Consider the following 14,496-nt stretch of genomic DNA (forward strand, 5'->3'; position numbering starts at 1 on the left):
CAGCTGTTCGTGTGTGGGCATAGAAATTGCCCGTGACACGTATCCGACTATCAACACCATACAGATTTGAAATCTTTCTCCCTCTCTCAATTCGTTTACGACACCATCGCGCACACTGTCAATCGTAAGTGAAGTGCAGAAAATTTTTCCACACTCTCCGACCGACGACGCATATCATCTGTATCAATGACACTTTGCGCAAAGTATTATGATTTCAGAAGCTTTGGAATTGTCGTTCGAGCTTTCTGCGTTTAAAACCCAAGGAGTTTTGAACTTGACGAATTTGGAATGACAAGAGAGAAGACTAATGGGGTTGGATAGAAATTCATGGTTCCAATTCTCGCCGATTTTAAATTATCATGTACGAGATATCCTCGCGGCGAAGAATTGCGCAGATCTGATCCACTACCGCTATGCTTCACGTACGTATCCATGCACAGCAGCATGCGGGGTGGAGCTTTCGGAGCTGCCAGTAGTGTATCCATGATGAAAGGCAGGGCTGTCTCTAGGGTTGGGTAGGTAAAAATGAAGGCTCGTTGTTACGACCGGAAGCTGTACAAGGGGGAGGGGTATCCCGAGCAGATAGCTTTATAATATCCTCAAGTGCTCCACCCCTAAAGTGTCCCTCGCAATGTCCCCGATGTTCGTCTCAATGTACTTTCCACGAGTATTGTTGCGCACTTGGACGAGTGGAGTGAGTGAAAGAGAAGAAGAGAGAGAGAGAGTGGCAGATGCTTCGAAACTTGTTGAGCTACTATCGAAAAACACACAACACTCAAGTTCAATGGGACGGTGAAACCCACCGACGACTATCAACACCGTTCAAGATCTTGGTACCTGGGTGCAAACGACCGTTTATTTATCTTGTGATATTTGAACGTGGATGGTTGACGATAGAAATAATTGGAAGGCTTTGACAAGAGGTGTGGGCGTGGAAAAGATATATTCAAGACTTTTGGTGGTCAAGATTATCTTCCAACGATTTACAGAAAGGACTTTGGTAACATGTGTTCGACTGGTTGGTAACAGACATCGGCAAACGAACGAAAACGCACGAACGAACGAACGAAAGAAAGAACAATTCACGCGGTCGACCGCGTTCTCTTTAAAACTGTGTTAGAAAACTACTCCTTCAGTCGTGATTTCGAAAGCGAAAATTCAGAACAACAATTTATAATATTCTCTCCAGCGTAAACTCAGCGTGTGTATTTAGTTCGTGTACTTGAGTTTGCGAGTAAAAGTATCAAGCTCGAGAGAATCCTGAGTATTAGTTACATTCAACTTGCGTCAAGCGGTTGAACACGAATATCAACAATTCGTAAAGCGAGTAATTTCTTTTGTCTTGTTATCGAGTGATGCCCGATATTCATAATACCTACCAGATTCACAGATCATTTGCGCTAAGTTGAACTACGAAAGGTAAGCAATGAAAATGGACACAGGAGTCAAATCTCTGGGAGGTTAAAGAGTCCAAGAGAACCTACCTGAGCAAAGTACTTGTCAAAGTTGCTAATCAAAAGAAAACGAAGAATTATGAAAAGCCAAGTTAGGTTATTCAATTAAAAAAAGAGTGACTTTTGATTACTCTAAGATTACTTCAAACCGTTGATTTGATTTAACCTGACCGAATGTTGTAACTCGTCAGAGCAATCCTGCAGTGATGATGATTCAACGTTTTGTAAAAAGAAATATTTTATATACGTTGAGTAAAGAAATTAGGGTAATTTGACACATGAAACATGGAGTAACGAAGGCACGGTATATAGGGTCATTACCCGTGATTACCTTCGGTAGGTATCCCACAACGAAACACAAAAGCGTGATCGCAACGCAGAACAAGCAAACAGTCAGGGTACTTCGATCGTCATGATGATCGTCGAGGATACGGTTATAGCGGGTTGGCTTGGCTTGGCTTGGCTGTTGGGCGACCGTACGAGTGGTGGCGTGTAGAGATGGGTGGGTGGCGAACCGTGACCCTTCGCAACTTTACAGGCTTTCCCCTATTCGTCCGTGGTCAGTCGCGATGACGTAATACCTAATAATCACTGCCCCGTTCGTCTACCCGCCTGACTGCCACGGCTAACCATCGGCTGACCGCGAGACGAGTTCCAATTCCTCTTCCATCGTCCAGTCAAGGGTGTACTAAGAGGTGACTACGGCCTCCTCGGAGGGGCTCGACCGTTCCGTTTTAACTTCGAACGAAACTCGGAAGCCCTACTGATCGACGAACAGGAAGTCCAGATACTCGCACGTAGGAATCCCGCGGCAGCTTCACGAATGATCGGTATATGTGGTAGCGATAGATCGAGGAAACCTGTTACCTGGGAGCCAGGTGGTCCTTCCGCATATTTGAAAATGTCCAACTATCAAAAAAGGAAATAGAAACAGGACCCAACGATTTTCAGTACACGGATGACGCAACGACGTGAAACTCGGCGGGCAGGTTTCAACGCTTTCGCACATCCTCCAATGCGGAGTTGGGTAGAGTAAATATGAAACACCAAACCCCATTATACGAGGGGCCTCTCGTGTGTTACAGTCGTGTTACACACGGACGACCAAGTCCCACACCGACTCAACGGACGGACCCCGTCATTAGTAGGTAACTTGCGAGTACCTGATGTGAAGCCAGCGTGAAGAGCTGACGCTTGCGTGTCGGTGAGGCAACGCGCTTACGACGTAGTTTTGGTTCTAGTTACAGAGAGTTAGTTGTATACCTGCGAGGACCCCCGGACTTTGCGTTCTGGGTTTTTCGGTACGACGGATTTCCACTCCTCGGGAGACCAAGACTCAAAAATGTGTTACTGAGGTACAAGCATGCGTATCGGTAATGGTAATCCGTGTCGATCACTTAAGAGATAATGAGATTTAGATGGTCTTACCGTCGTTGTGATACTGCCGGGACAGCGTTATCACGGAAGGCGGTGGCGGCGGTGGTGGTTGGGACTGTCCCTGATTCTGGTTTTGACCCTGCTGACTCTGAGGAGTGCCAGGCGGAGTAACCGGGGTTGCCGGGCTCTTGTGTTCCGGTGTGGCCATGCTGGGTGTTCCCTGGTAGCCCATGAATTCGCCCAGATCCGGGACGCACACGCTCTCGTATAGATTGGCGGGTACATTTTCTAGAGAAGCTTTCTCCGTGTCAACTTCTGGAAGAAGAATTGAAAAGAAAAAGAAATTCATCATCATCATCATCACCATCGTCATCGTCGTCGTCGTCTCTGTGTTTTCAAACGATTTCAAGAGTCGAGTGAAAACTGGCGTATGGAAAAAGAGAAGAAAAAAATCCTCGCTTCCTCTAACACCGCAGGGTATGCCGTGAAGCTTAAACACGACACGGAGAGAGAGAGATAGAGAGAGAAAACAAAATAAATAAAACCCGCAAATGAAATCTCTCGCAAAAGGGAGGAGAGAACGGTAGAGGAGGGAGTAAGAAAAGCCAACAGACAAAGATCTATGAATGAGTCGGCGGTATTAGGCGACGGTGAGGTCAGAGGATGTAGTATTTTAGTACATACATTCTTCTTTTTTTTTTTTCTCTCTCCCTTTTATATACGTGTACAGTGTACTGTGCATGTATCGTATACACCAATGGGTATACACACGGGTACGTAGGTGTATGTATATACAAGATCTTTCGTACGGATAGGTGGGAACTCAAACAACCTCTCGAGACGTTGGTGTTCGTTCGTTCGTTTCTTAAGTGTTTCTTAATATCCGCTCCCGTTCGCGGAATCAAACCGATCCACACTCTTTGCTCACTTACCCAATTTTACATTCTACATGTATATATAAATTGTATTCACCTCAGGTCGACGTATGCATACCTCTGTGTATTCGGTACGTTTTTTTTTTCTTTTCCATTTTTATTACATGCATCCTCTGTATTTTCTCTCACTCTTTATAATTAACGATCAGTAGATGATCTAATTTGGAAACAGAAATGATGGAATGTCAAATGTCTCTTATTAAACAGACGTACTCTGGTTTTGCAGGATTTGACATAACAGAGAATTTGCCACGATCGTATCAAACCCCTTTGGTTATGCTCAAGAATAGGTACTTCGGACACAATTTTTTCTGTAGAGTAGCCTGAAATTTTTCTAAATACGGCTAATTCGTTAATTTCCATTAACCGTAATGAATTTGTGGCAACAATGAAGTCGAAATGATTATGTTTGAAAGACTTTTAATCGGTCGGGTATACGGCCAGTGATGTGTAACGCGTGTCGCCGAGCAACGGATGAACAGTTGATGTTTTTGCCGTTGCATTGTTTCGAATTTCTTTTTCATCGCTATTTTAGTTCATTAAATTTTTTTCAATTTCTCATTTTCTCATATTCTTTTTTGTTCCACTTTGTTTTTGCCGTTGTCGTTCTCTTTGTTCCCGTGCGAGAGTTTCGCGTACCAAGGCTTAAAAAAAAGCGTGCCTGCGTGGATGTTCGTTGCATGTTCACTGATACATAGGAGAATAAAATGAACAGTTACTCGAAATCGTTCGTTCGATGCCGGTAAGCCGTTTTCAACGCCCCGAAAATTCCCCTCGAAAGTTTGGGAAATAATATTGTACCCATTCACACTCTACTCTCTCTCTCTTTCTCTCTCTTTCTCTCTCTCGTTACAATGACGAACTATCGAGTGTCAGGTGCGACACGCTCGATTACAAGGAACCATGGAACTTTGCTTATGGAGGTGAAGTTAAATCATGGGTGAACCTCTGCTTCCTGTCTACATATACACATAGGACGGCGCCGCTTCATCAGACAGCTTCTCCCCTACTCTCCGTCTTTTCACACACTCGTTAAACGCACCGAATATCTCCTACACTAGCGAATTTTGAAGACGTAGTACCGACGTTCCATTTTTTTTTTTTTTTTTTTCAAATTTCTAAAATAGAAAGACAATGAAGACCACCTCGAGAATATTGGCTGAAAATTTGACGATGACATGAACATAGTGACCCGCTTTGCAGCATTGTGATTACGAGATATCCATATACCGGAAATCGGGAAAGAATCCATGCGGACTCCTGGTCAAGGAGCTCGGGCCCCATTGAAATGCCGCGTATAGAAATCGAACGGTGATGACAATTATAAGGGACGTGAACTAAAAGGCTAAGTTTCACTCTAGAATAGCATTGCTTTTGGGGGATGGGGGGCACGTGGACTGGCCGAAGCAACACAACACGGATTCAAGGCGAAGAGGAGGAACGTTAACAGGTAGGATACCTGGAAAGATGGATGAATCGACGCTGCACCTGATTTTCGTTTTCCAAAGTGGATTCCTTGTAATTCGAGTACATTCGTCCGGTCGTTATACGGCCGCATCTGTGAGCTATATAGACGTTATATTATTCCGAGTCTATTGCGCGTGCAGCAGTGGCAGGCAGTGGATTTGCACACTGCAGTGGTTGTTAACGCGGATCTGTAAGGCCCCGACCCCTATGCGTCAGGTATCGTTGGACCCACGAAGAGAAGAGACTCTTCCGAATATCCGGTGTTCGAGTTTCTATGGGACATCAAAGCGGGAAAGGGGGTTCGGGGGTGGGGGGATTTTCGAGGGCGTGTTGGCCCTTCACCCTCCGCATACCCCGAATGAAAAGTCTGGTGGATTGCTCGCAGGGTCTGATCTCCGATTCACTTTTCCCCTATTTTTCTCCAATTCATCATCATTATCATCATCAACATCATCTTCTTCTTCTTCTTCTTCCTCTTCGCTGCAGCCCTAAGTACACGTTACCGAATGGTGTGGCATTATGCGATAGTTGTTCATTCTGCAGCCCGGCGTAGCACACCGCCAGAATCACGTTGCATTGTGCTTTTGTTGAGCTTTTATCTCCCATGTTTGAAAAACGCGTTCGCAGGTTTACTTTCCTTTTTTTTTCTTTCTTTTTTTATTTTGATAATGGGATGGGTCTTCCTAGTTTTTTCGTATACCTTTCGTTCCATGGTTTGGAGTAAAAAAAAAAATAAAAAATTCGCACGCAAGTTTTCGACTCCGCCCACAACACTCACCTCTCTGAAGTATCTCGAGGTGCTCCCACAGTATGTCGCCCATGAACGCTGGCGCCCTTGCCAAAAACGACTCCTTGCCCATCGCGCATATCAGTTTTCCGGTCATGTGCTGCCACGGCTGCATCGCTACACCCTCCAGTGAGAATTCCCTGATTGCCCACTGGAGCCAGTGAGCTACTGCCGTTTCTGACCATTGCCTGGGATCTGAAACAGGGAATAAGAGAGAAATGTGAAAGACATCAACCAATTGTAAAAGCATATTTCATTCATCGTTTTCTGTACCTAGAGATGGCATTATTCCCGGAAATGGTTTCGATATCGCAACGAGGGCAACAAACGTTCAATGATTAACAAGAAACTGACGTACGTGTATACGTTACGTATATAGACATATTATTTTCAACGCGTGTACGATATAATATAATGTAATACCGAGTTTTACGACCGAGCAGCGTTGGTTAGTTACGTCAAACCTCTGCAGTGAACACACATTTCGATAAATATTTATCTAACCATTTTGGTAGAAACAATACCGCGAAACATTGGAATGTCCCATTGGCGTTGCTCGCGCCCATATTTGCACTCCTTTCGTGTCTCTTACTTCATTGTTTCGTACCAGCAACGCAAAGCGAGTTATTATATGCACACACTAGTGGTGCCCATGTCCCTTTACGCCATAGGGTACACAGTCCTGTCCGTAATGAAAAACCGTGGTGGGAGAAATTGATTAAGAGTTGAAAAAACGACTGACTCCCGTTCTAGAATAGAATAAAAGTTAAAGGTTCATTGGAACATTGCTACAACAGCATGCATACATGCACGCAATAACGATACGGAATTAAAAATAGATGCAAGGAAAGTCCCGTTATATATTGTTACAAGTTATCATCGCCCGTTAGTCACAATCGTAATTATCATCAACCGACAAGAAAAACAATACAGTAAAACGAATGAATAAGAAGTTGTGATAAAAAAGAGACGTCAAAGCGGAATAAGAATCCAAGGATATGAATACAGGGAATAAATCCGAGCATATCATTCCACGAAACGTGTCTGCAAAACCGCATATGATAGTTCGTCCACGTCCATATTAATTCCGAGTTCAGTATATTTATGTACTCCGATAAGTATAGTGCCAATGACTATGGATGAGTACCCGTCTGACTATACCAATGAACAATCGAGTAAAATACAGAGAGAATATCAATTCGCTCGATCGTTTCGCTTCATTTTATTGCACTCCGTACTCGTGACTATTTTTTCTCTTTCTTTCTTTCTTTCTTTCTTTCTTTCTTTTTTTCCTTTTTTCAAATCTCATCACTACAGATATATAGGTATTACATCGACACAAGATATAACAACGTACGGTCGCGTATCTGTCCCTGTAAACAGATTAGTAGGTATTACACTTTTCCAGGACTCTCTACTAAGCGTCAATCGTAAGACGTAGTGCAGAGTAGTCAAGTACGATGAGGTTGAAGTTAGCAAAGTTAATGTAACGAAACGCTGCCAAACAAGGGTCGGGGGGATAACAATATTCAGTAAACTTGGAGTGTTTGGTTTTATCACGTTTAACTGAATTCCAGCCAATCCCATTCGTAACATTGCTAAATATCAATTACCCGGAAACGTGAACGATTGCACGAACGTCAACTGACGTCGTCAGCCTCGTTACCTTATACGTTATACGCGACACGTCGGCAGACGAATAATGAAATAAATAAATAATGCAATAAAGAAAACGTGCGAGTGACATTCGTGGGAAGTATCTAGAAATGACTATCTTGTCAAACGATATTTAACCATCGGTGACCGATGGAAAAACCGCTGCGAGTATTCCAAGATCCAGAAAGTTGAATGAATGGAGTTTGCCCAACCGTTATACGTGTATATATTTATACATGTACATATGCATATACATGTAAAGCTGTACACACACACACACACACACACTTCGAAGTTCAGTTTATATAGGAGGATGTTGATAAAAAGGAAATAGAGGGGGGGGGGGAGGGGGAGAGAAAAAAAGACATAAGAGTGAACTGCTGCAAGAAAGAAGAACGTAGAAAACGGTGTGCGAAGCTCAAACTGACGGCGCGCGCGTCTCGCGGGGGGGCAGAAGGGCGTCTGTCTCTGGGGGCTGGGGGGGTTGGGAGGGGGTGGGAGGGGGGAGGGAGACGTATAAACGTCACACCGCACGCTTTAGGTTCAAAGGGGCCGACACCGATGTTTGAGGATTGTGTCGATGTTTGCCTTACTTATTCCTTGTCAGCATTGTTAAGAGGTGCTCTGCCCCTCTTTATTCCTTCTTTTTTCTATTTCCTCATCTTCTTATTCTTCTTATTCTTCTGGTTATAAGCCGTGAACGGCTCTCTCTTTACGAATGAGCTTTGGGTATTACAACCTTTTAACGACACTGCACAATCAGTGCGTCGTGCACACACGATTTACAGACGTGTTTGTCTCTCTTTATTTCTTTCTTTCTTTCATTTATTTTCTTTCTCTCTTTTTCACACTTCACACCATCTAGCTTAGTCCGGACTGTCTATCTATCCATTCGTCTCTATACATGCACAACTTCTCTACACAACATCTCTCCAACAACTTCACCATTGGCGCGAGCCACACGACCCAAAAGCCTCGCGATGATGATGCTCAACAGCTATAATGGATACAATACACAATGCGGAGCCCTGTAACGTTTTCGAATCACATGCGGTATACGACGCACGTATCGCGTATGTGAATACATATATATATACCTACATATGTACGTATCAGAGGTATGCACACGGCTAGTCGATTGTAACCTACATCCAGAGTATCGATACGTGGTTAAGGGGGATGATGATGAGGTTAGTAAACGTTGGTAACTAGAAATATTGAGTAAAACAGGTATCGTTAAAAAATACTCTTTGAATATTGTTGGAATTAGGAAAAACGAGGTACGCCTAACCATTTTGTAACCGAAACTAAAAATTGTTACATCGCACTTTTAGAAATGTCCGAAATTTAGTTATCACCCATGACAAATAAAATATACTCATATTTTTTGAAAATCCAACTCTTTGTTGAAAGTAATTACCAAAATGGGGTAATAATGGTTCTTTTCTTCTTGATATTCGTCACGTTAACGTTACTAACTTCACCCTCATTAAAGTCCGGTGACCTGGTAGATTTCGGCGTTCACGTATGTATCTCAAAATATCGGTGGTGGAAAAAAAGGGCTCAACAGATCCATTATACATACACAATTAATGAATTTTCATTTGACGCAGAAGTAAAGAAATTTCACGAATTCCACGAAATCGCAATAATAAATTCGTCGAACCCGTGTCATTTCTTTATTTCTGACCTTTCGATGATAGATATATGTATTTATCATCTTCTTTTTCACTTTTCTATTCTCAAGATGGAAAAGATTTTTGAAACGTTTCTCATTAAAAATTTTCACCACTGACATTCTAAGCAGAAACTAAAATTCAACATTTGAGGAATCTCGGAACGTTTTCTGCAACGCCTTTTATATTATTTATTTTTTATTTTTCTCTCCCAACATTTCTGATTATTTTCGAAACACTTTTTGGACAATTTTCGAATGATATTGTACCGTGCATAGAATTTTATTTCACATTTGAATTTAAATTCTGCCACAGCTTGTTTGAAATATTCATGTGAAAGGAATTTCTCGTTTTCGCTATGTCGAAGAGATATAAAAATATAAAAATTTATGTTACATATATATATATATGAAAAAAAGAAGAAACAAAAAGGAATCTTTGTCACCCTATTCCAGGTATCCCCTCAAGTATTAAGAGAAGTTTTCTCCTCCTATCGATCGAACAGAGTTCTTTATATATCCTGCGCCTATTTATACGTTTCTCCCTGTATTCCACGGCGGGATTTCACAGGAATTTTTCCAACTAGCTGATATATATATATATATATCCACATATATGTACACCTACAAATACCCACGTATATAAGGTACGATGTTTGCGACAGCACGAAGGTAATAAAGGTTATTAGGAGAGTCGAAGTGGGCGATAAGAATCGACCCCGTGTATGATCGTATACGCGTCGTAAGTTACATACGTGTAATATTATGTACAAAGACACAAGAGTCGTCGACGTCCACGCGAGAAAATGTTAGATAAAGTTAGACAAAGATTGAGAAAAAATGGGAGACGTGGGTGATGGGGGTAGAAAGAGGCGAAAAATGAGAAGAAACAAGTTGCGTTTGTATGGGTGTGGATGTAGAGTATATAGTAAAAGAAGGAGATCCCCGTTTACATTATTCGTTCGTATTTTCTTTTAGTTATTTGGCTTGTGAATTGAGAAAGAAACCGCCTAGAAAGCGCGGCCTGTGTTGATTTAGAAGCAAGTCACCTGTCAGAACTTTACCTGTATCGCAAACAACCGACATTTTCCTCGCCAACGCCGCTGCCATAGAGATAAGCCAAACGGTTCACCGGTGTGGAAACCTTCCCGTTTGAGTATTTCAAGTATTCGACAAATTGTTCGCCGCATTCTTAACGATATCGCAAAATGGTCATAACCGAGGATCGATAATTCAAAGAAGAATAGAAATTCGCAAACTGACGATATTTCACATCTATCGAAAATCGGTAAACAAAAATTGCAAATCTTTTCAGTCGATATCGAAGTGTTTTGGATAAAGGATGTTTCGTATTTACCGTAAAAAAAAAAAAAAATGTAAACAATGAAAAATTTACTACGTACTTAATATTTTTGAGTTTAATCAGAGAAACGGCGTCTTATAGTTATACGAAACAACGCGAATTAAAAATTTGTACAATTTCATCCATTTATTCGTCGATGCTATTTTTTTTCTTTTATTTTCTTTTTTTTACAAACAACCGACGATATTTCGAATTGCGGGGTATAACAAAAAAGGGGGGGGAGGGAAACATATCTAAACGCTCGTTTCGCCATATTTGATCGCCATTTTGGTCCAAGGTCAAATAAATATCAGTATATATATATACTTCAACAAATCTCTTCCTTCTGTATAGCATTGACGTGTAAATTATTGCCTCGTTGATGAAACTTTATGCCTAACATGCGGGGGCTTTTGCATACGTATATAACGCTATAAGTAAATCAACGATCATACGGATCACGGTTCGCATTTATCAACACATCACCGGGAGGCCGTATGCCGGTACAATATATATATATATATATATATATATATATACACATATATATATGTATGTGTATACACGTACGTAGATACATGCATGCTTTACTGTAGCGAAGAATATTACATATCCACAAGATATTGGAAAACTCGCAATTAAATTTCATCTTGAACGAATTCAAGATCCACGAAATTTATACGCGCTATATAATGCGATTCGATTTCGAGTATGCGAATTTTGGCAAAAAAACACGCGAACGCACGTGTGTGCGTGTGTAAAATTTTTTAAAGTAACAAAAAGAAAACGAAGCGATCGATGTCGGGGAAAATGTAATTTCGACTGTCGATCTCCTCGTTATTATAAATTTCGTAACTAGAAAAACAAAGAATGAACAATGTCTGTTAGAAAAATTGATATTTCTGAATCATCTGATTTACAATTATATATATCGTCTGGAATAACGAACGAAATAATTGTTTTTATTTAGAAAATAGCCGACGATGAGCTCAAATCCAAAAAAAATGTGTTCAAGTCATAGCAATTGTGCATTTTATTCATTTAATAATACATGAATTGATTTTTTCTTTCTCCATTTATTTGATAATTGATGAAAATAAGTTTATTACAGTAAATCCATCAAACCGTAAAAAATATTCAAGTACATAAACGAGACTCGTATTATACAGTTTACATTATTGTAAATACAAGTTATTAGCGAGAAATATTCATCAACGATAACTGCTGCCATTTGCGAATGATTGAAAAAAGAAAACCGCGGATTGAATATTTGTTCTCTTTTTCCTTTTTTTTTTTTTTTTTCTTCTTTCATCATCACACGTGCATGAAAAATGGAACTTTGCGTAGCAGTTTAGCGGGACTTGCTCCGCTCTCGTCCCTTGGGACGAGATCTCTTTTCGTCCCTAGGGAGAAAAAGTTGACCACTCGCGTCCCGCAAAACTGCCACTTTTCGTTCGCTTGTTGTGAATAAAAAAAAAAAAAAAAATAATCATCGTTCGCGACAGTTTATTACACAAACCATGATATACTTTTTTTCGCAAATGACCGAGGATGTCGAGAACAATCGAAGAGGTAGAAAAAAAAGAGAGAGAGAGTCTGACGTGCACACTGCTTTACAAGGTACATTGCACCGAAATTGCACGAAATGAGAGGTGAAAATGAGGACGAGAGGGGGAGAGAGAGAGAGAGAGAGAGAGAGAGAGAGAGAGAGAGAGAGAGAGAGACAGAGAGAATGATTGTAATGATTGACAATTACAGAGACGCGATCTCGGCTGCGAAGGTACGTGGAGGTAGAAGACAAAAGGGGGGCGAGAGAAGAGAGGGGGATGGATGGACGGATAGACGAATTGTGAATGCGATGTTGATGGTTCTGATGGAGAGCCGATGCCACACATCCGGTATGCGCATTCAGAGCCACGCGGGTGTGACGTTACTTCCGGTCTACATGCCCTCGCTGTACCTACTACACCAACTCTCCCGCCCTCCGGGTACCGCCGTCCTTAAACCCTGGATAACTAGCCAACAGCTTCAACTTCGCTCGGCTACTTGGTCTCTGACCTCATCGTCCTTACGAACGCGCGATGTTTGTTACACGGGTACGATATGTTGCATACGCAAATATTACGAATGTTGCGAAACTATTATTACCAACATGTAACGCAACGAGGTTCGATGAAGCGTGTTGCGTGTATGTGCAGGAGAAAAAAAAAAAAACATTAAAATTAAAAATTTATTAGGATGACCCGTTTTAAATGAGTAGTCAAACTTTTATCATCTCGTTAAATATTGATACGCGTTTTCGACGGGAGGAGACAAAAATTTTTGAAAGGACAAGAAGTTACGAAATCATTTGTTTCTTTTTTTTTTGTTTTCGTTGGAATCGGACATTTTTTTGGGGAAAATTGATACAAGGGCAAGTTTTCCAAACGAATGGCAATTTTCTTGATTGATTTTTTTTTTTTTTTTTTTGATCCAGTCTCGTAAGTTACGGTCAAAGTTACGAATATTTTCATTGCGAATCGAGGCTTTCTTAAATTTTGTCGATAAAATGATTTTCGGCCTGATGAAACGGTGATCGCAACGATTCAACGTTGAAGAGAAAGAAAGAAAAAAAATAATATATTTCACCGTCGACAAAAAATTGTCGCTTTGACGTTTCGGCGTGAAGATAATTGGCAATGAGAATCGTTAATACTCGATATCGAAAGCGTCTGTGGTGAGTTTAAATTATGATAAACAGTGATTAGGTAACGATGTAATGTGTAAAAACGAAATGCGCGAATAATTGCACGCAATTGAAGTTTTAACTCGATTCCGCTCGGCTGCAGACCTCGAACGAAACAAATTCGCAATCACTGCAATACGACGAGGTGAGGTTATTCCGGACGATGATGATGATCGTATGGTTATAGTGCAGTATAAGAGAGGGAGAGCGAGATAGAGAGAGAAAGAGAGAGAAGGAAAAAAAAAGACGGAGAAGGAGGCACGCGATTATGCCTGTTGAGCTAGAATTGTGAAATTCGAGTTTCGCTTCGTCGATTTTAGGCTTTATCCAACTTTCGAAGGCTGCGAGCAATTTCATCACATATATATGTAGCTATATTACTCACATGCACGATATACGGTGTAATATATATTATGTACAAACACATGTAAGCATGTGCAAATTTAATTTACTTTAGCATCTGGAGTTCGGCCGTATTTCGATTACAAATGTTAATGGCTTTTCGCTTTGCAATTAGTGTCGAAAATCGAAACAATTTTATTTTTTATCTGCTTCGTTTATTTCTACGTTTCGGTTAGCGAAATCGATTTTTTTTTTTTTTTTTTTTTATATCGAAAGGTTATTACACACGTCTTTTGTATTTCTTTGTTTTTTTTTCTCTTGCAGACATTTCGTTTCAACGTGCAAATGATACAAGATTACACACTTGTATGGGAAAAAATGTAAACCGTTTATGAGGCGTTCTCCACCAACTCAGCGACATTTTTTTTTTTTTTTCCCTCAATCCGTACATCATGGAAAATTGCAGTCGGACAAAAGATATTTAAAGACAAATAAGTCGTGTTTTTCGATTAACTATTTTATGAAATATATATGTTACACTTTTGACGCCATGCCAATATAACATATATCGCATTAAAAAGTTCACGGAAAAATATGACTTTTTTTTCCTCAACACCAATCTTCCATGATATACGAGTTCAAAGAAAAAAAAAAAAAAAAATCCGAAACGGGTAAATTAGAAGATGTAAAATATTAACATTGAGTACGTTCGAGTAGTACCACTGTATAAATGATA

At 40.7% G+C, this 14,496-nt stretch overlaps 1 protein-coding gene across 2 annotated transcripts in view; it reads right to left on the bottom strand.

The window, feature by feature from the left end:
• Positions 1–14,496, bottom strand: part of LOC124302807 (protein C-ets-1) — a 146,886-nt gene that overhangs the window by 16,761 nt on the left and 115,629 nt on the right. For both annotated transcript variants that reach the window (XM_046759360.1, XM_046759361.1), the window contains 2 exons: positions 6,012–6,215; positions 2,883–3,146 (listed from right to left, as the gene is read on the bottom strand). In XM_046759360.1, the coding sequence (XP_046615316.1) occupies positions 2,883–3,146; positions 6,012–6,215 (468 nt within the window). The remainder of the gene's footprint in view (positions 1–2,882; positions 3,147–6,011; positions 6,216–14,496) is intronic.

The sequence above is a fragment of the Neodiprion virginianus genome, chromosome 4 (assembly GCF_021901495.1).
Source record: "Neodiprion virginianus isolate iyNeoVirg1 chromosome 4, iyNeoVirg1.1, whole genome shotgun sequence".
In the NCBI taxonomy this organism is placed as follows: Eukaryota; Metazoa; Arthropoda; class Insecta; order Hymenoptera; family Diprionidae; genus Neodiprion; species Neodiprion virginianus.